Raw genomic sequence first — 27,203 nt, forward strand, 5'->3', positions numbered from 1 at the left:
TTTTCTTTGATTAATTACGTTGTTAAACAAACTTACAAAGTAACTCTTGCTTAAGTACTTTTCGTTATTAGAGTAATTCATCTTTGATTCTTAGTTATAATTGTAATTAGTATTATTTGTAATGGGTTCTATTTATCTAGGGGTCTAATCAAATATTTAATTATAACAGATGTTGCACACATGGTAGGTAGACAAAGTTAACCCTCACGAGTTTCCGTTCTAAGCTTTTAGCTGGCTGTCATGAAGTCGAACAATGTCTCATTAATATTCCTACATCAAACCTCAAGACCAAAATTTACGTCGTATCAAAGTCGCGCCCACCAACAGAGGATTCTAAGTAAATTCACAAGTATCCCCAATATCCATAATAAAAGACCAACAGAGTCGAGTTTATCGGTTTTGTTCGGAGAAAATTCGGTAATCAATCAAATGACGCCATAAAGATATTCATTGGGCGGGCACTTACTATTTTACGGCTAGTTTTAGGGGTACTAAAACCATTTGGCTATCTTATTTTACGATTTTGTAGCAGGAACACGCTGAACGACCTATACAAACTTATGAAACAAGTCATTGCGGACAATGTGCTTGAGCTTTTCATGCGCCCCTTTGTGTTGTCGAGTTGTATTTTTATTTGTATAACAGTTCATTCGTCATTCGTTTAGTCTAGATTATTGAGAAATTAAAAATTAAATCAGTCTTTAATTTTTTTAATCAGTTTAATCTGCAACATTTACTTGTTTCAGTAAAGATAAAAATCCAATTTACTATCTAAAAACTAATAATGAGAGAAAAGCTATTCTGTAAAATTCACCGGCTTTATAAATTTGCATTCTTAAAATAATGGTTAAACAGTTTAGGATATTTATAGCATTACAAATAGGTCATCTGGGCGCCCATAAAGTTTGTATTGCTTATTCTATAAGTTGAACACTTGGAATAGTTTTCACTTAATGTTTTATTATGAATATCAATGAGCATGTTTTAGTCAAACTAAAGTTGCAAAGCGATTCAGCGACCGAAGGAGAGCCACTATTAAAAGTTCCCGGGACAAAGTTGCCCCCGGCCCCATTCTTATGCATGAATGAATTAGCACCCTACTAAGCAAACTGAATTTCGGTAGCACCTTAATTTTGCATTATTCGCTACATTTATACCCTTCCCATAAACATCGTTGAATTCTATTTCGTCAATTTTTCTAATACTTTTATAACATTTGTGTTTAGACTCTGTTTTGTTTGGAAAAACATAAAATCATGGTTTGTTTTATTTATCCTTTGATCTATCTTCAAAATTATAAGTAGTGTATCTGCTCATGTTATTAATTTATAAGGCCGAACAAAATAGATATTATATGTTTTTGATAATATGTATTGATATAATGTTAATCTTTCTTGCAAATGTTACTAAATTAAAATAATTTCTACAAATTCTATACAACTCATTTAGTTGAAAAAAAAAAAAAATAAAATGCGAGGGTAATACAATAAAGAGTAACATTCTAATAAGATCGCAATACAATATTAAAAGTTTTCCTGAAGCCGTTTAATCCCTCGGGATGGAACTTAAATTAACTGTCACGATGTAATTATTACATTGTTTCATCGGAGAATATTACAGTTTTGTCGAATAATTATTGTTAATTACGGGAGTGCGTAAAATTAATAACTGCAATTATTTCGTTGCTGCAGTAAGTATAATTTTTTATTGTGTTTGAATTTTATAAACAATAACGACTTTATTTGATTTGTATTTTTTTACCACTTAAAAATGTAAAGTACGATTTTTAATACCTATGTTAAATATTGATTTAGCCGCGCTGGTTCTACAAAAGACCTTTTTTCTAACTTATTTGTATAAAAACTTGTCGAGAAAAAACAACAACCTGCATAAACAATCGAATAAATAAAATCAAAATGCGACTACGAGAGTCATAGCAATAAGTTGGAAATAGGAATGATGCTCGGCAATTTAATAACAATATTCGCCGGATTGCCAATTAAAAGTTCCGACGATCGGCCGCGATGCCTGCCGTAATAATGCTCTTCAAATTTTAACAGCCGATGCAATTGAGCGTGGTCTAACTGATGAGACCAGTGTAACTGTTGCGTTGTTTTTATTATTAGCGTCAGTTCTTAATTTGGCCCTGACATGGGCCAAAATAAATAAATACAAAATTAAAAAAAAATTGAACGGGAAAGTTTACTGATTGTTCCGGATGTCTTTTGCACACGGATTATCTTAGTTAGCTTCTGATTAATTATAAGGATCATTAAGCCTAATAAATGTATATTTATTAAAGTTTATTGTTCCGGTTCGTCCGACTATTTATAGGTATTTGTTGTAGTGCGCCATTGTTAAAAAAATTAATAAGTAGAGCTCTAATTAAGGTTTCGATATCAGAAATTTAGTTTTAATTTTTAATGCATTTTCTTCGTCTTTCGCCTATTCTTATTTAATTTTTCTGTTTTCTGTTCCATAAAATTTCAATCAAAGTTGTAAAAAGTTTCCGTGACGTGTAAAAACCGCAAGATTTTTTGTAACCCCAACTTTTGCGGTGCGAAGTAAGAATTTTAAATGTCTTATAATTAATTCGCTTAGTTTTCGTGACTTACACCTGGCTCCTGAACTTTCCTAAGTTCCACTGCTATACCGGTAGCTGGTTCTGATCTCGCTAATCTATAATGTTATTGGTTTATTTTGAGTTGTTGAGAGGTTGAATGATCTTCAAACTTTGTTAAGTTCTTTCGTTCGATATAAGATATTCTTTCGTGTTACGTTCACTTTAGTAAATATCGTATAACAATCCCAACTAGTTTAGAACTGAGTTAGGCATTTTTATCTACTTTCACTCTGTTACTGGAAGAAATTTCATCATAACTTGTTATACTAACCTATTGGTTATATTATTGTTTCTCATTCATGATCCAGAAACATTTATAGTACTCTAGTTTGTCGGTTTAAATCTCAACCGCCTCTACTAAAACATTTGGGATCGTATATAAATCTATTTCAGTGCATTTCAATTACCTGAGCAAATCTGTGGAATCTCTGTCAGTAATAACATAATCTGCAGTATCCGGGCGCCTGTTGCCACCACCCCGGCTGCCCGCAGGAGGATTACCAACGCCGCGCTTGCGACATCACGACTGACAAGATATTGTACGCCACACTTACAATTGATATATAATCGGAATAAATAAATCTATTGACGCTAGACTGTAAGAGATCCCTATATGGCATAAGTCCGCCGTTGTACATGTATCTTGTATTAATTTTAATTATTACAAACAAAAACAATAAGAGTAGCTTATGTGTGGTATAGTGAATTCTTTTAAGATGTACCAGGTCTAAACACGAGCTAGCTCAGAATTATTAAATTTGAAATTGATTGACTGAAGATTCATGACATATCTTGATCATAAACACTGAAATGCTGAATACATTGAAACAAAATGTTTTCAAAAAAGCTTTACATTTATTTTGTATAACTATTTCACTTATACAAAAATATCATACCTTAAGTACACAATGTTAAGTGTCACTAAGTTAGACATAAAATAAGGCGGGGAGGACATTGACGGAGCGGCTTCCTTGCGAATGCCGACTCAGCAAGCACGTGATCAGTCTGCCGGTCAAGGTGAAACTACAATGTGAATTGACCAACACTTTTACTCGACTCACTGAACTGTATCACTTTTCCATGTTAATGTTTTTTTCTATTTCAGTTTCACTGTGAAGTTGTTCCATTCGGATGTGGTGAAACACCGATGATTGGTACCGTTTTTTGTATAATTGGGTATCATTTGTTTTTTTTTTTATAAATCTATTCACGATATCTATAACGAAATGTGTTGTTTTGAATTATCTTAATCACGAGTTGTTTCAACGCTCGTGACTTAAAGAAAGTGTTATAGGCACAACCTCTAATTACACTCAATCACTACAAAGGACACTGAAGTGTACAAAGTGTCATAAAATATCCCCTGGAGCCTAAGTGCCTCGTTCATTCTAATACAAAGGTTTCCAGAAAATACAGGGCGACCGCAGCCCGTTTCGTGATAGAAATTACGAACATAGCGTAGTGTTGCTATATTAAAAATAATTTTATTTCTATTTTGGATTTTCTTTAATTTAAATGTCATAGAACAAAAAGGCTTGATATCTATTAAAAGTACGAATTCATGTTAACAATTTCGCGAGAGTTTCAAAATAAGAGTATTCCATATATTTGAAATATATACATACATTGGTGTATTAGTAATAACTATATACATACATTGGTGTATTATTAATAAACTAAGGCCATTAACACGGCAATGCAGATGATTATAGTTAATGACAGCGCGCGGAGGCGGCCAACTGAGAAAATAGTGTTTCAATAAGCACGGCCCGCGCGATCAGCGGGAAAATTGACCGATTCCGGGAAATCCTCGCAGGAAAATGTCATACGATATCTCTTTTTTCTATTCTATCCAGCCAAGATTTAATATTTATGGATGAAATGTGAGATAGAGCAGATGATTTAAAGTGCCTGATGTGGAAATCGTACCTCGCAGATTTTCTGACCCAACGAAAGTAATGTCCTTCTTTACGTTTTACGTACCACTTGTTTTTTTTTCGCGAGAAGAGAAAATGCCGGAATGTACCCTCGAGGCGGGAGCGAGCGTGTTCCACGATTTATTCCTCCCTTTGCACGGTACAGCAAAAATATTATTATTTGTTTATTTACGGGGATTTGCTTCTTTTGAAGTCGATTGTAACTGAATTCGAATTATTTATAATACCTATGCGTGTTTTTCTAATAACAACTTAATAATAATTTCGAGAAATATCCCCTTTTATCTGATCTTCTGATTGTAAAAAACAAAATATTATTTTTAATTTCCATCTTCAAACGGTGCATAACATTTCTCGGTGTGTTATCCCTATTAAATTCGAATCTTATTCAATTTTAAAGAATACCAGTGATCGATAGAGTAAAAAGCCACAAGGGAAGCAGTTCGCGAACTGTTCCGACTTTTAGTCCGACCTTTTGTAGGGTTGGCTCCACTTTATCCGAACTTAACAAGGTCGAACTAATAGGCATTAGACTCATTTGTTACACCTCCACGCTTCGCCGCCTACCAAAGAACGTAAAAAAGAGGGATAGATAGTTCACAACTTCCCAAATATTGTCGAACTAGGAAACTACTGGTTGTTGTCGACATTAATGGGATTGCCTTTGTGATAGTATTATCTCCCGCGCCTATCTGGTTAAGTGTAATTTCTTGACAACTTTTAAAACAATTACATACATTCGTGGATATCGATGTTGAGAATTATATTGAAGTACGTTGTTCTTTTCACTTTAGGAAAGGTGGAGTGTCATACAAAGCTACAATATATTCGGGTTCGTTTTGGGCCCGCCGCTGTAATCAAAAGGCTCTCTCGGGAACAATGGCGCCCACATTGGGGTTGGCTCGATAAGCCTCGACAATTATACTACATCGACTTTTCAATTATCCAGCCGGCTCCTCCTCGCGAACAATGCTAGGTTTATTTATGTATATTAGACCGGTCATTTTGTACGCCGTTTAGTCCCGCGTTCACTACTCCAGCCTCCATTAATGGATCCACGATTAAAAGCCGATTATTTTTCTTTTCTTTTCAATTTGCCCGTGAAGATTTTTCTTTTGAATTATTTGGTCTTAGTTAGAATTTCTTTATCTGATTGTTATGTACTTGGCATATTTTACCCTTCAATTATAATCAACCGGTAAAACCTCGTTTTCTGCTGAATTGAATTACTTCTACTGACATAGTTTTATTTTGATTTCAAAGGATGGAAATAAAAGAATAAACCAATACACCAAGAGTAAAAAACATTCGTTGATATTGCCATTGACCTGTTAACTCATAGCTATGTCGTTTTATTTTAGTATATTTTCTATGTGTTTGTCCCCAGGTGAAACTGGAACAGAATGTGGGCAAGCCTTCGCGTGTCATCCATATACGGAACATACCCAATGAAACGACGGAGGCGGAGATCATACAGCTCGGCCTGCCCTTCGGAAGGGTCACCAATGTTCTTGTGCTCAAAGGCAAAAATCAGGTGAGCACTTTCAACATTCACAAAAACACAATTCATATTTCAGCTGTTAAGATTAATTTATTGTGAACAGATGTGTCAATAACATTTTCAATTTCTTCAAGAAAATCTGTCCTGCATAGTAACTGAACGGAGGATTTCCAAACGAGTTTTAACAAAAACAATCCGTCTAAGTGGGTCAGTTGGGCAGCGTGGACAAATAGTAATAAGAGTACGGTTAGTGTCGCATCCACAAACATTCTGCTACCTATCAAGCGGCCCACTCGCCAGGTCCACCTCCACTACAGGATAGAATATAGATAGATGGCTATTAATCCTGCCATTAATACCAAAATGATCTACGACAACATACGGTTGTTGTAATATCATTTCAATTACCTAAGACTTTTTTATTTTAATGAGGTAAAAGTGAGAACAGAGTGAGAGAACAATTTCTCAATATTACTTATATTGAAAAATAGTTCTGGGTAATGTTGTTGTAGTATATGTAATTTAATATCGTTCTGGTGATTCATTTTGATTGTAAATTAATATTGTTGCTGTGATGAATGTTATTAGGAGCACTATAGGTGCGTTTACTCAGAATAAGTACGTGTGCAAAATATGTATGTATTTTATAAATTTTCCGCAAAATAAATTTTCAGAAAACAGAACGTTTTATTTTAACTATTACTATTTGTTAATATAGTATCACACAAAACTATAAACAGAATACAAACGTTTGCCAATGAATTGAAAACAGAAAATCTCCTAATCCAATCTCCAAAGTGGCCGACATATGTACGAACGCAGAATACATTGACCAAAGGAGTTTATCGAGTTCTTATTCGTAACTATCCTTAAATATTTAGAGAAAAATAAGAAATACTACCATAATTCAGGTAACTCTAATGGCTAAGTAAAAAGTAAAATACTGGCTGGAGCATAATTTACCAATGCTTTTAATCAAGTAATCGGTAATTAGGTTCGATTGCACCATTTACCATTATCCCGACTAGCATAATATATCGGTAACAAGATACATCACGCTGTATCTTGTTACCGATAAAAAGATCCCTCATTTAGTAAATTAACTCTGCTACTCGAGGCTGTGGAGGCACAATGGATGGGTGTGAGACCGGCCTAGGAAACAACAAGTGGTAGTTCGGCCGCAAATAGGCCGCCGACAATTGTGCACTGTCCTCTGCCCAGTTGTCTCATGTTTTTTTTACCTATAACACGAGTGGATGCAGGTCGTGTAAACAGGCCGTGTGCTACTTGAACCAGAGGCTGCAAAGTTGCCAATTGATTTGCGCAACGTTGAGATTTATTTCTGTTTATCGTACTGGCATATTGTTAAACTAGGTGCGGATAATTCTCAGTCCAATTAGGAACATGCATGTTATATTTATATTCCATTCTCCCTTAAACTAAGCAAAAAACCACCTCATCATTTCATGGAATACTTTTTTAATGAAATTAATATTTTTTTAATTACTTATAGATATTTATTGTGTAACTTTTACTGTACCTTTAGGTAGTTATCATTTTTAAAGTGATAGCAGATACGAGTATAAGATATCTTATCGTTTTATTTGCTACGTCCTTCTACCTTTATTCCTATTGTTGTTTGTGAAGCACTACCTATAAGTATTTCTGTCCCACTTTGAGTGGTTTTAATGTTTCAAGTAAGCTTTCCAATGTCTACGGATTTTCCAAATGTCTCTTTACTTTACTTCAAATTGGATGCAATAGATTGAAGAATACGGTCTTCTTTATACATTTGCAAATACATTGCAACTCCAGTATCGTTGAAGCGGAGGTTATCAGTAATTAAGACGCTCGTCTGTGAACCAGAAGTCCCAGGTTCAAATACTCGTCTCACATGAATTTGAATACCAATTGAATATATGTTAGTTTTCACCAACCTCTTGCTTTCTTGGTGAAGAAAAATATAGTGTGGAAACATGCAATTCTTTATTATAAGCTGTTAACTGAGTGAAATTGTGAAGACAGTGGAAAATCATTCCATTAATATTGCCAAGAAAATCGTCATGTGTGTGTCTATCATTCCACATAATGGCTACGACTCTAATTCTTAAGAAATACGACTGTAAGGGAGATTTCGTCTTACAGTCTTATGATTCCTTAGTATTATTCAGATTTTTGTGGTAGCAGTCACATAATTTTATAAAGCAAATTAAATAAGAGTAGCTATTAGTAAAACACCACCTCACCTGAAATGACCCCAAACACGAGATTGCATCTGAAATCATATTTAGCGGAAATTAAGGGGACGACGACGTCTAAAATAATTTTCAATTTGGGTCGAGAGGGCTCAATAAATAAGTGTCTACTATAGATAGAAATCTTTCAACACGAGTAAGTATGGTCTTTGACATCAATAGGATTATTTTAGTTTTAGCCATTTAGCGAACGAAAAACCCTGCAATATTATGAAATAAAAAAACCGGCGCAAAATATTGCTTATATCTTATGTTCTTCTATGTTCTAAATTTCTTTAATAAAGATGGGTCAAAAATGCAATATTTCTTATTTACTTAGTTCTGTTAACACAATTACCCTATTCACATGTGATCCATCAAGCGATACATGCATAACACGTCATCCACATCACTGCCACAGTCTGCGACGGGTTATAAGGCAGCTACAGACGGGTTTACTGCGCTTTTACGTCCAAACGGTCACGGCTACGTGCAATACGAAATTTACGGTTTCACCTGACAAATTAAAAATAAGTTAGTTTACAACCCAGAAATAAAATGATAAAAAGAAAATCCTATTACGCCAAGGCAGCTCCCGACCGACGCGACAATGTTATCCCGTCTAATAAATAGCCCTTATGACATCCACCCCGTATATATCGCGGCATGAAGGAAAACAATCTCTCTTCTAGCACAGAAACAAGTCGAATCCCTTCTTACGAACGGTCATAGTCTCTTTGCTTGCTTTTTTCTCATGAAATATTCCGTGTCCTTTTAAAAGCCGCGCTCCATTCTTAAGGTGCAAATCACTGGCAAAGCACTGGAAAATGTTTCATAAGTTTTTACTCATTCTCTGCTCTACTTAAATAGCCATGATCTTTGTTGTCGTTGTCGTGCGTTTTCGTAATTACTCATTCAGAATAATATAAACCGATGTTGTTTGTGATGAACTGAACCGTTGAACTAGTTCAATTTAATCTAGTTGGAAATTTAGCACTCCCCACAAGTTCACATAGGCTTTGACGGACTGACCCCGGGAATGATGAAAGTATTGCAGTTAATGGTAACCTGAGCTTGTGGCCTCCAGTTACAAAGGCGCCATCTGTGGAGAGGTGAGCAAACACTGATGTGAGTGGACGCCAACAATCGCCTCTACTCTCGGTGATTAAAACGGAAGAGGCGTTGACACTATTTTACGATTCGCATTCGCCTGATGGCACACCTCCATTAATTTGTGAGCGTCGTTTTAGGGCTCTTACGATCGACGACGCTTTCAAACTAAATATTGAACTGATTGAAACGCTTTTTCAGTCATAAATTTCTGAGTCATAATTTACTCCTTTAAATATTATTGGTATAGAAGTTTAGTAAGGTACAAATAAGTTTTCTAGTTTGATTGTGATCGATCTAATTCTACAAGTATATTCCGACAGTTTCCAACTGTATATATTCTATACTTATAAGTATAACTTTAATTAAACACGGAAAACAAAAGGCATCAATAACAAATATTCTCCTGAGGAAACTTTCTTTACAATTTCAAACATCGAAATACCTGTTACCTTATCAGTTATTCTACGAGAGAAGAGCACTCCACAAACAGAATAACCGAATGGAACTGTGATTATTTCTTTTATCATAAAAGCTTGAGATGTCTAAAGTACAGTTTTTATTATCTTTTTCAATTTAAAAGCATAGTTGTTTACTGTATAAATTTGTGGTTTGGTAACACTACATTGAATTAAACGGAAAAGCCCGTTTGTAATTTAGCTATTTCCATGTTTGTTCCGCATTTACGTCGACCAAATATTCTATTTAATCTGCGGTTGCACTTTGTGCGTTCTGTTCGCTGACCAACCATGCAAATGCCAAAAGCAGTCTGCGGTGCATGCCAGGTGAAACAGCACCGAAATGATCGTGAAATCATAACGCGTTTAGATGGGCCCCAGTGTTGTATCAGTGTTTGACCGCTCTCTCGGATGTGGGGAGGATTAATTGAACTTCAGTTGTTTGATCATTACATCGATGTAGTTGCTTAACGCTGCTGGGCTCTATTTGAGTAACGGTCTTAATTCGGGAAATTGTGTATATTGGTCTATGATTTATTCCTTCTTTGTATATTATGTTTGATATTATGTTTAGTGGATTGGCTGGCTTTATCACCATTGTATACGCGTTTGTTTGCTATTATGCGATTATTGCGATACGATACGCTTATTATTATTTTTCTGGCCAAAAAACATTGATTTTTAATTCACTCGGATTCTAAATTCAATTTATTGTCACACTATAAACATCATTTTTATTTACACGACATAAAATCATATCAAGTGGTAATTCCTTCATCAAGTGGTAAAAAATCTTTCAAGGAGCAGATAGGTAATCATGCTTCAAAATTATCCTATTATAAATAATGTCCAAATTATTACGTCGATTTCCAAATAAAATTGTTACAACGCGAATTTTATCGTGATTGATGTTCGCTTTTAATATTTTTAGGTAGCTATTTGTAGCCATGCCCCTCGGATGTATCGAATGATTTACCCCTGTAAAATAATCAAATAAATTATATTTTGATAACAACGTATTTTTTACGTGTTATAAAGAGATTAACAAATGTACGGCTTAAAACTTCGCATAAATTTTGTTTTCCATATTTCATTAAAATTTATAGTACCTATTTATAGTGATAGAATAAATAAATTTAATGTTATTTTACTCATTGCCAGGCATTTCTGGAAATGGCAGAGGAGATCTCGGCAGTGGCGATGGTGGCATACTTCGGCGGTTGCGTGGCGCAGCTGCGCGGGCGCGCTGTCTACGTCCAGTTCTCCAACCACAAGGAACTCAAGACAGACCAGACACACAGCAATGCCGTAAGTTTACTCGTTATGTTTGGGATATACTATAAGTGTCTTAAATTAAAAAGATAATTTGCTTGCAAAATTAAAGATTTACATAGCTGACAAGTGGTGTTAAAAAAAGAACATGCTACTCACCGGTTTATAGATTTAAAAAAAACTTTACGAATTTATTTATACGAATTAAAAACAGTTGCAAAGAAAGCATAAGGCCTAACCTTAATTTTTTTATTTATATTATTAATTTATTATAATTTACTTTGCTTTCGTTTCTGTGCTGCAACGAGTCATATATATATATTATGTTGTTATAGATTTTCTGTTAGGTTAGGTTAGGTCAGGCCTTATGCTTTCTTTGGAACTGTAATTTTTAATTCCTATACATCAATTCGTAGTTTTTTTTGGTACAAGATAACTTTTGGCTTTTATAACTATAATAGTTATACATACTTATATCCAAAAGTTGTGTATGGACACCTAAAATCAATCAACATCTAATTTTTCACATATCAAAGAAAGGACTTAATATTGTAACAAACATGTATGTTGTGTACTGATTAATTAACAAGCCGACCTCGTTTTCTGATATAAGGGTAGTAGTCATAAATATCAGTCATCATCATTTATTTCAAACTTTAATATTAACAATATTGACAACTAATGATTTTAACGAACAAACATGCAAATCGACATCGTTTAAACATCAACATAATTAATAATGTTCATTTATCAACACGGCGCCGGCCGTATCCAAAATCCATTCAAGCTCATATATGATGGTGAATTTGGAAACAGAATGTGTAGGTATTTCGGACTAATAACCTAACGATAGTTCAATTAGCCCTATTACAACTCTACAAGCAGATTATCCGAGCGTATGCGATGAAGCATTCAGAGGCGAGCCGACCAATTGGGAGGCTCCCCTTGCGGTCGGACCACCGACCTGTTAATTTAATCTTTGTTAGGGACATCAAGAACCCACAATTTAGATAACAGTATTCAATAAACCCGCATCGCGGGACGTGAGCGACGTTGTTCCGATTTGATTGAGTTAGCCAACTACACTAGTGTCTCCCGGCCCTGATACTGTGCGTGACTCTTCTACCACTGTTAGTTCATTTAAAAGTTGGACTCATTGGCTTTCGGTTATTACCTGGAATATTCGTTAATATTCGACGATGCCTAACTACTACTATACCTGTGTGTTTAACATGCATTATTAAATAAAATAATGCACTCTCGTACACCCTTTGTGATAAATCATTACCAAATGGATCTTTTCTTCCTTCCTGAGCCTGTAATCAATATTTTCTGTAACAAAACACCCAATGGGAGGATTAATTAAAACGCTTAATTAGTTTCGTTTATCCAAGAAACCTATCAAAAACAACCCTCAACCATCTGATGGCTGATAATATCGAGTGATGAGAAATGGTTATTCGTCGGTATTATCGAAAGGGATTCCAAAGAAAATATAATTCATAGCGATGCCACTCGACGCTCGACATCTGGAAACATCTGAATAATTATTATAATTTAATAAGCGGAATTAATCGATTTTATAAGTAGCTTTATATCGATACCTCACTATTGTTTATCAGCAAATAAATGCCAGTATTATGATCGGTTTGTCAACAACACACACAATCTAAGTCAACATGACGGCTAATTAATGTGATGATTAAACTGAAAACGATACAAGTAGGTGTCTATTATTATCTGTTTGACTAAATCTATGTGTATTGTGTGGAGAGCAAATACTGGCGCGGTGTTGAGACGGTGGAAGTGGCAAATGTTTACCAATAACACAAACTTTATCCAAATAATAGCTATTAGTTTATTGTATCGATGTCCAATTCGTGCAAATATTGTATTGGGGGATTCATAGATAAATAACTAATACAGACCAATAGTGTCGATTGTTGAAATGGAATAGGCAGGACCATGATAATATCATAAGATTTCTGAAAAATAACAACATTGATACGTTTTTTGTGAAATAATGAACTTCCATATTATCTATGCCCATACTCTAATACAAATGGGTATGTAACTCTTCAAAATTAAAAAGAATTATTTTTTAAGCTGGACCCGGCGACACAGCTGCGAATGAAGCCAAAAATTCGCTTTTCAATATACGTAGAAACGACCTCATTTTAAAACAAGCATTTGGGCAAATATGTGTTTCCAATAAATATTTGCGCAAGTATAGTACTATATAAAGTAAAATATTACTCCTAATAATGATTGTTACTTCCATTAACAATTAACAAGGGGAAATCTGTAGTAATAGGCACGCGCTATAGTGGCCTTAACCCATTATGGCGTCGCCGATTTAGGGTTCGTTGTTTAGTAAATTGCTGAACCCGGTCCAAAATAAGCCGGTTTAATTTCAAAACATCGTAATACGTAACGTATGACTGCATTGTTGTTAGTTACTAGCTACGCATCTGGGTGCCGCTTAAGTAAAATTGTCGGAATTAAAATACCTAAGCTATATGTTATTCCAGATTATTTTCTACATGTTTAATAAATTTCATCGAAATCCGTTGAGTAATGAAAACCGCGTTTATAAATATTGGTAGAAAGTATGATTACGTTCACATTGATAATATTAAATTAACTTTTATAGCCCAAGACGGTGACTAGCAATATATTTTTATTGCACTATTAGCGCGGCAGTATTAAACTATATTTACAAAAATCCCTGTGCATTTCATAATAGCTCTCATACTGAATAATTTATTAATTATTCTTATCCTTCCAGGATCGGCTGACACTAGGCTGACAATAAAAACAAGAAATTAGAATTGCATAATTTTGTTGAAAAAATAAAAAAGTACCAATATGATGGGGGCAGCTAACTTCTGAATTGAATAAGGCGGGATTTTCTTGGCTTTTAGATGCAAACTGTAATTGAGACCAGCAATAATCCCGCCGCCTTCCCTGACACCTTCCCAATCCGACCACTCCGAATAACATGACGTTCCCTCGACATTGTTACTATAGAATTTATTCCCTTCCTTTACTTCCAGATCCTACACCCAACATCCAATTATAATACTAAAATAATGGCTTACAAGTCGTGACTTCTAGGCTGTATAGTTAATCGCTCATGGATTTTTTTTTCTTTATGATTTGTAAATTTTTCTTGTTTTTTTTTTGTATTGATGTTAAGCAAAATAGGGCTCGTTAGCATATCGTCTACAGAATTTATCTCTGTCTCCTTGTACTAGACTTCTAATGTAATTATGAATATCTGCCTAGATATGAATATCCGCTCAGCTTGTACATAGTTATTTCTTTTTTAAAACTCTGTATGTTTATACTAATATAAAATGATCAGAGACATTAGGTACCAAAGCAGTTGTTAGTCAATGAATGTATCGTATGCATATAGCGTCATTTGCGATCTGGAAAGTTAGGAACATTACAAAGTTTGTTTATAACACGAACAAAGTGCAGTCGCAGACAGATCAGCGGGGACTTGCGGTTTAACTAACTGGGACTAGACTTGTAATAGAATAGGTACATACCGGCTCGACCCTAACTTGTTCTAATACGAACTACAGTATGTTTCTAAACTGGCGATTTGATTTCCACTTCATAATAATCTGTTCAGTGGCGTCCGTAGTTTACATATTGATATGTTGTTTATTAAGGGTGTTCGCACCGTTAATCGCACCGTTGTTGATTATTAACGTGCGCGCCACTGACGTTTAGATAATGTGGCGTACTTTGCATTTTTCTGCGTACGTTAAAGTTAACGTCAAAGTTGACGGTGCAACCCACCCTCTAAGTGTTCATATCTTGTCATATTTTTCATATGAAGGTGTTACAAAATGTTATCAGTCCGGCGTGCGATACGATCTTCAACATCGCAGATATAACTTATTAAACTATTCTAGAGTTGCAAATGTTTCTTATAGTGATTATTATTAAAGACGCACTTGTGTAAGTCGCAACTAATGAGGACACAAATCCATGATCTCTTTGTATCAGTCCTACACTGTTAAAACTTATAATGAGAGAGTTGCGAAGAATCTTACTAACTATTGCCATAGAATGTATCCGTCGTTTGAGCACCCTCTGCATACTTACAGTTAGATGACGTCTCTTTCCGACATTTACCTTTCAGAATTTTATTTAGTAATATTCTACCTCTTCTAGTGAAGTTGCATCGATGCATTGAAAGATGTAGACCGAATTCAAAGCTTTGATCAATCATGCGACGTAAAAGGTTTTTGTGGTGGCTGAATGGAGTCTTCCGAACGGACGAAGTTATTTTGTCGCGTCGTCGTCTGCCCGCGGTCTCGGTGAAAGATTGCGCGTCTCCAATAAGAAAGAACCTTTTAAATAAGTCGAGAGTTTGGCGCGCCACTTGCTCTGCTGACACGTAAAATATTTCAGATCGAATCGAGTGCCCGGACCGTGTCGCGCGTTCTTTTTACACGACAACATTTTTGCGATCCGTATCCGAATTTTACTTTGAGGGATTGGGTATGCCTCGGGTTCGGGAATGTAAAGCACTACGTTAAATAAAATACTTTAATGAAGTAAAATTCCTTTTTTATTTCCCTTTTCACTTCCTTTAGAATATGAACACGACAAAGCTTGTGTTTAAAAGACACATGAACTATTATTCACTTACATAGTAGTGAAACGAGATGATAGCTCCGCTTATAGCAACAATATGGAACACCACGAAAGGGGAGAAAGGGGGCAAGTCAACGTGAATTTGTACCGAAGCCTTTGCCGTCGGCGGCAGGCTTACAATGACACGGTTAAAGCCTTATTTTTGTGTCTGGCCTGCCCGCTTGTCAGCCCGTCGTCGGTACAAAGCCATGTGGAAATATAGGATCAAAGTGTGCCGCGACCGTGCATGTTATCGTAATGTAAAAACAACTGGGTCTGTCTTTTCCCTTATTTTTGACAGGGTGTAAAGTGTCATGTTCAGGATTATCGCCATAAATAACAAGGCAAGTGTGATTTTTGATCCCATCACCAAAAATAGGGCTCCATTACATAGTTTAAAAAAACTTATTGTATGTTCTGTGAACCTACAATTTTTTTTAGTTTCATTCGCATACAATAACATTTTGGTATAAAGTTAATTCAGTTACCACAAAAAGTAATAAAATATATTGTCGATATCAAATAAATCTGTTTAGTGTTCGAAAATATTGTCCCACACATTAAGCATGATCGCTGTCCTGCCCACCCCATCCTTTGTCCGTCCGTAAGCAACAGAGTAGCAAAATAGTCGGACGACACAAAATAAGTTTATGGCCTCCATTGTTTGACGTGGTCAATGTTATCTCTCTTACTCGGCTCTCGAAGGTGGCGCACGCGTAGATAAATCCCGCCATTGCCAGGATATACGCATTGTGCCATTGCGTCGCATTGTTCACCAAGTTATAAGACATGTACAGTTTTTACGTGACCATAAATGCTGTTGTGACTCTCTCACTAAGTAATATTGTTATAGCAAAGGTCCGCCGCACTAAACGACAATGTGATACGATGTCATACGTCCTAGTTTTCCTGTTTGTTGATTAAGATTGCGTACTACGTTGGAATCCGAGGAAACTCCTTTTTGCTTACAATAGACGATAAGGTCAGAAAATTGTAAAAATCATCAGAGAAAGAAGTAATTAGCATAAACGCAATATTTAAGGTAATTGTGTAACAAACATAGCTCTTTTCGCTAAGATATTGTATAGTCACTTGAGAATATCATTTAGTATGGAGCGTTTGGACAATTCCAAAAATGTGTGATATTATTTTTGTCATATCTTTGAAAATTATCACAGTATTATCATTATCACAGAATTATTTTCACTAAATAGTCAACAAAAAAATATCTAAAAATGTATCTACACTATTAAGATATTTATATAAAATACGTGCTACAGCGTCTGGGTCCTTATCTTATTCATATGTACTGTATTATTTAAGAAATCGAAAGTTTGAATGTTTGTAATTTTGTGATGTGCAACTTTATTAGCTGGATAGAATATTTTATTCATGATGCATTTTGTAATAAAATGTGAACATATAACTTTTTGTTTTAGTTGGCAAACAGGCAGGCTTTCGATTCAACGGTAAGAGGCTCTTTAAAATTTAACACTATTCATTTTAAATCTTTTCGAAAAATTATACACAGAAATTTCAGTTAATGAGTCTAGCCATATAATGTAATGTAGTCCGGCCAATCGATCACAGATTGGTCGGAGATAAGCTCACGCAGTATTCACAAGGTTGCTACAAGAAAAGCGATCAAAATATTGATGCAACGATTGTGATGAATCTAATGCAGACGCGTCAAGCTAGCTTGCTGTGCTTTTATTTGTCCCTAGTGGATTCTGGAAAAGCTATAAAAATAGTAAATAATATTGATTAATAAATAATTTGTTGTATCATTTGATTCGTGGTCCGCTAAGCGTAGTCATCGATAATTCAGACTAGATCTAATTAATGTCCAGATCCAAAATAGATCTTATGAGATTTTTTTACAGAATAGATCGAATTTATACCAGAGTGGATCTATTGAAAATAAGTATTCTAAGTGAAATCTAATATGTGTCGTGTTTGGAACAGTCGGCGTCGGCGCAGGCGGCGTTGCAAGCCGCGCAGGTGATATCAAACACCGCGGGCTCTGCGCTAGTGGCTGGCGCTGGCACGGCGCTGCAGCCAGCCAATGGCGGCACAGAAATACAGGTTTGTGTTGTATTTGTTGTATATGACATCGGTGTAAAGCCTGCAGATTTTTGCTAAAGGGTAGGAGTAAGCACCATACACAATTTTATTAACTATAACTTCCTTTGTTTATATTTAAGGACAAATCATTAAGATAAATTTAATAAAGCAGCGCAAAATCGAAACTTCAAAGCTAATGCTCAAACCACTAGGCAGCTTACGGTAACCAAAGCTGATTACAAAGGGCATCTTAAATATTACAAACTAGCTCCCGATTCAGATTTGCAGTCCCAGGGGTTCCCAGGGCGGACTAAGACGCAGCGTCGTCGATGCATACAAAGACGATTACACTGAATGATCGGGTCCGTCACTTTGGGGAGGCGCCTTAATGTCTGACTCATGGGTCAATGTGCTGTTGTCTGAATTTCAGCTTCCTGAACAAAACATCAGCACTTCAGTATAGCAGAATAATAAGTTCTCTGTTCACTTGTCAGAATCTTCAGTTATTGCACCGCAAACGCGATTTTTTGGCTTGCAGAAAATGCTTAAATGCTGCTTTACAGATTTTAAATATGGAAATTGAGCAACAAAGGTTGAACATGATTTAATAAAGAATATACTACTTACCTACTTATCCAATTAGCTTTTAATATTATGGACAGTGTGTGTGATTTCCAATAAATCGATGCACAAATTAAATGTCCCTAACATTTAATTTGTGCATCGATTTCTTGAAGGTGTAATGCGTACTGATATTAACGATTTAGAATTTGGTTTAGTTTTTTCCAATGTCGAATGTATGTTTGCCAGGGTGGCCCTAACACGGTGCTGCGCGTAATCATCGAGCACATGCTATACCCGATAGTGCTGGACGTGTTGTACTCCATCTTCCAGCGGTACGGCAAGGTGCTCAAGATCGTTACCTTCACCAAAAACAGTAAGTTTTCTCCTTTATATCTTTAATACTAGATGTTATCTGGGGCTTCGCTACTGTAAGTATTTTGAGATAAAATATACCCTTTGAGATAATGTACCTTTCTAATGATGAAAGAATTTTTGAAATCGGTTCGGTAGTTTCGGAGATTACCCTCAAACATACAAACTCACAAACTCTTTATAATAATAGTATAGATTAATAGTCTTGTAATTCACTTACATTTTTCATGGGTGCTGTTTATGAAATATTCTAAACTATTCAAATTGTTTAGTAGAATTAATAAATCAACATACAAATGCAGTCATCGTCAATAAAAACTTATGAAGTAAATCATACCAATGCTGAACACCTTTGTATTGTGCATAAAAGTGTGAATTCAAAAAGCTCACGTTGTATAAAAAAGTTGGTTCCAAAATAATATTGTTCCTTGAAACGAGCCGGAATGAAACTCGGCGCAGCGAGCCGAGAATACTTTCCATAGGATTAAAGTAATTAGCCGATTAATTAAAATTATCCAACCCACTTCGTTCTATATTAATTTCCCATTACAAACGTTTCAAAAACATTGTAAAAGCATAAAATCTCACAAAGCATGGTATTTGCATATTAATTCAATACCTAATTAGTTCGCGGCAACCGTCGGTAAGCTTTTATCGGCAGCGCAGGGGATTACAGCTAAAATAACTATTAATAAATCAAATTGGAGCTTTAAAATTAATTTCGTGTACGTGTTGTAGTGATAGATTTACCAAACATAACAGAGGCCGAAAATCCAAGGGCGCAATCCGTTTAAAATTTAAATGGTACCCTCATGCATATCCTAAATAAATCGTGGCGCACATAGAGGCAGGCAGGTAGTAGGTACATATTTGATAAGCCCCGAAACCGGCGCCGCTCACTCCTGACTAATTATACTCGTGCACCTAGGAACATCGAATCAACTTTATTTAAACCACGCTGGACGATGCCCCAGGTCCCCGAGCACTCCCTGTTAACACTATACTTTTTTCGTTTAAATTGTGCAACGATCTGCGATGGAAAAGTAAGTTGATTTGCCTGGGGTAGCTAGTTACGGCGTTTTATCACATTATCATATTAATTCAACATGTTTGGGTTTCCTCTTCTGCTATCATTATTTTTAATATAATTCCCTATAAACCAATATCATTGTATCACCATATCACTAAAACTGGAATTATGTAGTTTTCTTGTAATCTTTGTATATTGCCATAATTATTTATCTCTGATACAATTTCTTTAATCGTATTGCCTCCTAATTGAATAGCACATTCATAATCGGATCACCCGAAACGTCTTAATAGGAGTATCTAATTAATTCTTGCCTTTTGCTATCATTTGGCAACAAAATTATAATGATTTAAGTCCTTTCAAAAAGGGAAATTGAGGAAGTTGTTAATACTAATACTTCTGTAATAACAAATCAAATGTTATAATAAGGAATACATGATAAAATAAAATTTAGTTTCGTAGTTCAAATGAATTCAATAATTAATAATGTATTCGAATACGCAATCGACTATTTGGATGCTTACATTTTTCGTGGACGTGTAATATTGTCATAATTCACTTTGACAATTACTATTTACTAAAAACTAGAGATTACTTCAATATTATAACAATAGTATGATGACATGTATGTCTGGTGTGTACACCAGAATACACTGTTTTATTAACAGTGATAGACAATAAAAGTGTTGCCTAGTAGCACCTCGCTCTTCGACATAAAACTGGTCTTTCCTTTATTTTAGAATTTAAATTATTAAACTAAATTAATAGGAACCGCGAGAGTAAATTAAAATCATACGAGCAAATACAGATCTCAAATTGAGATCCCTATAATCCGAACACTCAGAATCGATTTTCGGGACGTCCCGTATGTATTCGGATACACAGATCAGAGTCATAACTTGTCGGTATCGCGCGGCACCTTCGCTAATACTGCATTTCCAATTTCCGATCACACTCGTACACTTAAGGGCGGTTCTCGAGAGCACAAATAGCAGCACCGCAATCAGGTATCCTAGTGATAAATGAGTTCACACTGGCTACTCCACATAATACGCGTTTCAAATGATATAATATTTTTAAAGTCGTATAATTATCATACATATGATCATCCAAAGAACCATAGATAAATAAAAAAGAAAAAGCACTGAATCTGGATATCTAGAAAAGTAAAATAATTGGGTACTAATTTTACTTATTTTTAGTGTATACTTATATTGAAATTATTTTCAAGTTTTATAATTTTAATAAATGATGGCTGTCACCTGCCGCGAGAACCATCTGAGCACATGAGCTACATAAAGACACCTTAGCTTACATGTCATATTTATTTTTTTAAAGAAAATGATATCAAATAGTATAATTTAAATGTTTGATATAAATGTAAAAAAAATCATAAAATACGTAGGTGTGAGCTACCCTTTAACCCGTTACTTCAAATGAAGCTTGTTTTGCAACATTCGTCATTGTCCAATTTTAGAAGCTTCGCCTCGCTTTTTCCCACCACGCTCCTCTATGAATATTCAACGGTGCTTCGTAGATAAAACATTAAATGCCCTTTGGCTCTCGATAACTTCATCTCATTTACCGTCAATAGAAAATTCGTATGACTGACAGTGTCGGATCGCAATTCAATTATACAAAGTGTTATGAATTATTTTCTTATGAGAAACGTATATATTCATTGTTGCTGGTTAATAACACTAAGTACTGAAACCACATAGATATTTATGAAAAAAGGAAAGGCTATGTATATGTATGTATTTACATAGCCCACAATAGAATCGACTTCTTAAATAAAATTACCTTTGGATATATCTAGATCAATACTATACCGTATGAAGGTACCAAATACCTACGCAGAAATTACCTGCGGAAACCAAAATTGATAGGTGTATGTAGATAGCAGATCCGAAACATATAAATCCTTCCTTCAATTATCCGCTCGCAAGGGGAGCAAATAAACCACATACACAGTTCCATATTCACTTTTGTTTTTTTATATAAACATGCTATATATATTATGTACTATATTCCTAGTTTCTTCCTTGTTTATATTGTGTATTATATTCCTAGATTTAGTAATATTTTATCGGTAATAGCTCTTCCGTCACCTCAAAATTAAGGGTTTTTTGAAAGGAAAATGAGCGAAAGTTACTATATTTTAAGACCAATAAAAATATTGACGCGCTGATTATTTCGACAAGACCCTGCGTCTTCTGAACCGTAATCAATCGCTTCTGCAAATAAACACGCGGCTTTCATGATTTCTCAGATTTAATATTTTACCTTATTTATATTTACTCGATCAACATCACAGGCGCAAATGCCTTATAACTTGAATCGCTCAGAAGTTACAAATTCCGATTTATGTTGGCATTCGTTTTGCGGCGGAGTTTTCCTAATGAATATTCTGTATATCCTCCTCCAATATCTATATGAATATTGGAGGGAGAGAAAAACGGTTAATAGCGTCGATGCTGGACTACGAGGTTACCCCATCAAACGCGGTCTTAATCCCGAAACAAATCTCAATGAAGATCGTGGAGTTCCCTTAATCCTGCTTCCCCCCCGTGTCGTCCCGGACCATCCTCGATTGGCTTTATTAAGGTGTAGCAGACCGCTACAATTATTATGCGTCCCCTGTTTGCGGTAGGTGTCGTCTGTGTCGACATTGGAATCCCGTAATTATAAGGATTTCATTTGTCTACTAACAATCTTCCCAAATTCTTATTTTTATGTATTTCTTTCTATACCAGTGGCTTCTTATACACTCACAAAAAGTCACATCTTTCACGTCTTTATGGATAAAGTCGGTCTGTATGGTCGAAAATGGATATTAATGAAATTAATCCTCGGAAGTGAATATTTAATTCAGTCTTTAGTTGCAAAATAGTTATACCCAGTGATGCGTTCTTAAACAGTGTACCGAAATTCAAATGTCGCAAATTGCAAGCTGGAATTGAAGTGTCACGAGCTTCCAAGCTTCGTGAAAGTGTGTAAATGAGTCATTCAGGGTTGTCAGAGGTCTGATTCCGCGAAGGCGAGGGAAGCTGGAGATTTCAGGTATAACGATGTTGGTACGTAATCGGTCGGCAGCGGTCCGTCCCGCTTAATATTAACACAGCGGAAGCAGCCTCTTTGCAACAACGAAATGCGGATTACAAAATTTTAATTTAACCACAATTTCCATCTTGTGTTTACGCAGGCATTGACGTTTAAATATTCCATAAAGTAATTGCGCGTTCCGGCTGAATTTTTAATGAAACATTAAGAAGGAGCGCGTACACGGAGGATTGATTGAGATCATTTGAATTTCTTGCGCACAATCGGAGCCCCAAGCAGCGTTATTGGATTAGCCTCGGAATATTTCAGCCGGATAAATAAACCAGAACAAAGGCTGCAAAAAGTTCGTGGCATTCACTCTCGTAAACTTCCCCCCGTTTTCTTAACTATGACCAATTTTTTATGTCAATACGATGTCGAAAATTTAAAAATAATAATGATTATTTCTATTAATTGCATAATCATTTTAAAACGAGTAATAAATTAGTAGTAAGTAATTAAAAGGGAATCGGACGTTAGGCAACAAATAAAAATCTTAATTAATTTAAAAGTTTAAAATTCACGAAGCAAATAAAGAAATGGGATTTTATTGAATGTCTAAAACTTAGGGAATTGTCTTTAAAATAAAACTTTCAAAAAAAACCATATTGTTCATTTTCTTCAGATTTCAATTTTATTTTTGAGCATAGTTGCCATCTCACTAAAAGCTAGATGTCCTAAGTTTCCATTCTATGCTTATTCACGACGTAATTACATAAAAACTCCAATTTGCGGTAAGCCTTTATGCATTCCATTTTAACGTTCCCAAATGGGTTTCCGAAAGAAAATATGGGGCCTTAAAGAGCATTTAACTATGTATGAAGGAGACAGCGCGTTACTTTTAATTTACGCCGGCGTTTCTTACCTTGAGTGGTCCTAATTTTATATTTTATACATGTAGGAAATTGTTAAGGGAGGGTCAATTTGACTAGCCTAAAAAAATATACCACTTCTACTCAGATATAAAAATATATTACCGTGATAATACTGCATATCATTCTCAACAAAATTATTGAAAACTAAAGTTACATCGTGTCAACGCCTCGTCCTTATTCTAGCTTTTAATATTTGTTTCACCCTATTTCTTTGCAATATATATGACTTGTACTTATCCAAAATAAAACCGTATTTATAGATTCGTCCTCTTTCGTGGCAAAGTTAAATTATCCCTTAACGACCACATCAATATCACTTGAGCGCCGCGGCCGCCGAAGAAAGCATTTAAACATCTCCCTTATTAACATTAATGTTAATCTACCCTAGAGACAATGAAATACGTTACAATTATACATCGCCTTAACTCGAGAAGGGAGCGACACCTAATGGCATGTTGCGGGCAGGTGTATAGTGGCCGTCGACGTTACCTAAAAATGTGAATTTATGTGCCGCCCGGCCAACGGCAATGATCGCAGGCTCTGCCTTAAATTAGGGGGTTTAACGCTTATCCTCTTGCAGTAAATAGACTCAACTATATTACTCGTGGGATCGCATACCTACCCCTCGTGTCTCGATTGTTTATTGCTCATGAATACTGGCTACTTTCCTTATTTTTTTTTTGCAAATATCAATAGAAACTTTTAAAGTGTTTTTTTTTCTTTTGTTTACCCCATGTCATAAGTATAAAAATATAAACTGACATGAATCTAAGCATCTTATGACGATCATAAAGTAAAGTAAAATTTAGCTGCGAGGGAACCACATCAAACTTTTAAGATCGGCGCTGACAGTGAGTAAGATACGCGACAGGAGCAATAAATTTGTACTCTCTGACTTTATAACTAAAGTAAAATAGGCATGAAACTTGTTTACTCGAATATTCGCTAAAGTGTTGGAGATGATAAAATATCTGTGGCGCACCTGAGCCATGCACGCCGCGACTAACTCTCGACAAGTTGGAGCTCCTCGCCGCGTCCCACGTTGGGCGCCAATTTTACCTTGTTTGAACACCTTTATGAACAAGATATTGCCTGTCAGGAATTCCGTGAGACACCCAACACTTGAGCATTTACAGGATCGATGCGAAATTGTTTTGTCACTCCACTGTCATTATTGCACTACAATTTTCAATTAACACTTTAGTAATCAGTTATGTAGTCCTTCCGAATTAAAACAAAATGTTTTTATTTTCAGACTCATTCCAAGCCCTAATCCAGTACCCAGACACTGTATCAGCGCAAACGGCAAAAACGGTGAGTACTAAAACTTCTTTGTTTTTATTTAACTGTTTGTAAAGTAAAGCCATAAAACAAAGTTTCCTATTGCCGCACGTTTCATTCACTTTAATGACTAGCTTTCGAACTATCTGGAAATGAAGTGACTTAGTCTTATCTACTCTATTTAAACTGCGTACCTCAGAGTTTCATATTGATAGTTCGTTTGTTGATATTTTATATTTGTCTTAGAAGTCTACGTCAATTACCATTTCAGTTATCTATATATAGCACAACGTGTTATGTTTAAATCTCGTTATAAAGTATTACTATAATAGATAGTCACGACATTTTTGTATGAAGACTTAAAACACATTGTACGTCAAGCATAAAGGATTTCATTCTGTTGTGTAGTTTCCCCTTTATGCGATGCATTTAGTCGTAATACGTAACTAGCGCAATACATTGTTAGAGCTTAACTCGTATGCATTATGTCAAAGATAAGGCATAACATCAAGAACGTACAGAGAGAGAGAGAGAGAGTTTGAATGCAGTTGCTGCACAGTGGAGCTTTTTAGTTTCGTTTTTTGCTGTAACAGAACATTCATGGGCATTTTAAACAACAATAATATCGGGCGGCCTGCGCGACAATGCCGCCTCACTCGCCGACTGGGACATCATTTTTCTCCAACAACTTTTCCCATTCGCTATTCATTTGCGTTAGAAGTTGGTCCTGCCTCCGCAGCCTTCTGCAGCGACTGTTTTAACTTTATTTCTGATGCAGCGTTCAGGGCAAATTAAATTTCGTTTTGCGGTTTCCGCAAAATCATTTTACGAGTATAATTATTGAGCTTTTGTTTTATTTTTCGTTTTGCAATTGTTATGAATCGCTGCAGGTAACTTTGTTTCCGAGCGATCGACAACGGCCGATTTTGTTCCTCGATTTTTGTTCGACTGATACGTTTCGCGTTTGGTTTGTGTGAGACTGTAATATTAATAAAAATACTTTTTCGTATGTATGTGGTTTTTATATTTTACGTAAAAATATTTAACAATATAACAAAAGCTTTACACCTCTATATGAGCGCTGAATTCATTTTGTAATACGTCTGTGTTGGCATTCGCGGTGCACAATTCGCTAATGAATTCTACAATAGCGAGTTGACTATCCGCCCTAATTAGTCGCTCTTTACGCCCGATTCCCGAAGAGCTTAGCACGTCTGGTCCAAACTACGAACTTGTAGCGAATACGATTCAATCACAACCATTTCATTTATATTGTAGCATTCATTTCAAATAACTCAGTATGTAGTTTGTAACTTGGAGCGCAGATTAATACTAGCAAGCGGGGAAACCCCTCGTGAAATTGAGATATCACCGGCAAAGCGGAGTAGTGAAAACTTAGCAACGCTAAGTCCCATCAACTCTGGCTGATTGGAGTTGAACGTAATAGCAGACAGGCTCTGGCGGGATTGTGTGCTCGGGAATGTTATGTTAGTGCGCAATGTAATGCGATTTGGATCGAGATGATCGGCTTGTTAGTTATTCTTGATTGGAGTGACGTACCTATTTAGGGTACTTTTAGTATTTTTTTACATTTGATAATAGATTTGTGTAATTGTTTTGTAAAGAATGTAAAAAAAATCCTGCTTTTATATGCACTTACCACATAGACCGCAGCTAGATTTCAAGTGTATTTTTTACCGAATAAATTCAAAATCAACCGAATCTACACAGCTTGGTGAGATCAAGCTTATTTTAGGAATTATTTTTAAAAAGAACATTAATTTGAAATAAAAGAACATTAATTTGAAATTAATCGTTTACCGCGCATATTTATCAATTACGTTTATCCACATACAATGTCATAACAAGTGCTTCATTCAGCAGGGAACAATTCGCGAGTCTTGGAACATGGCTCGTCGCAAATTAGTGCTTTTGTGCGCAGCTTAGCAACGTCGGTCTTGAACCTCGCTTTTACAGTCAACAGCACGTCATCCTACCCATATACATTAAAAATTCGACGGTATGACAATGTCAAAAGGATATAGCTTACATAATACCTTGACAAGCAGTTGACGGTACATGCTTACCCGAAATATGACGAATGCAATTATTCTCGTGTATGTT

General features: G+C 35.5%; 1 protein-coding gene across 16 annotated transcripts in view; it reads left to right on the forward strand.

The window, feature by feature from the left end:
• The window catches only part of heph (hephaestus), a 359,023-nt gene that overhangs the window by 315,171 nt on the left and 16,649 nt on the right, over positions 1 to 27,203 (forward strand). For 13 of the 16 annotated variants that reach the window (XM_053746143.2, XM_053746137.2, XM_053746140.2 and 10 more), the window contains 6 exons: positions 5,948 to 6,094; positions 11,025 to 11,171; positions 17,231 to 17,260; positions 17,757 to 17,876; positions 18,666 to 18,792; positions 25,054 to 25,112. In XM_053746143.2, coding sequence (XP_053602118.1) covers positions 5,948 to 6,094; positions 11,025 to 11,171; positions 17,231 to 17,260; positions 17,757 to 17,876; positions 18,666 to 18,792; positions 25,054 to 25,112 — 630 coding nt within the window. The remainder of the gene's footprint in view (positions 1 to 5,947; positions 6,095 to 11,024; positions 11,172 to 17,230; positions 17,261 to 17,756; positions 17,877 to 18,665; positions 18,793 to 25,053; positions 25,113 to 27,203) is intronic. The other 3 variants (XM_064436007.1, XM_053746146.1, XM_053746147.1) reach the window with 1 other exon arrangement.

The sequence above is a fragment of the Plodia interpunctella genome, chromosome 6 (genome assembly GCF_027563975.2).
Source record: "Plodia interpunctella isolate USDA-ARS_2022_Savannah chromosome 6, ilPloInte3.2, whole genome shotgun sequence".
Lineage (NCBI taxonomy): Eukaryota > Metazoa > Arthropoda > Insecta > Lepidoptera > Pyralidae > Plodia > Plodia interpunctella.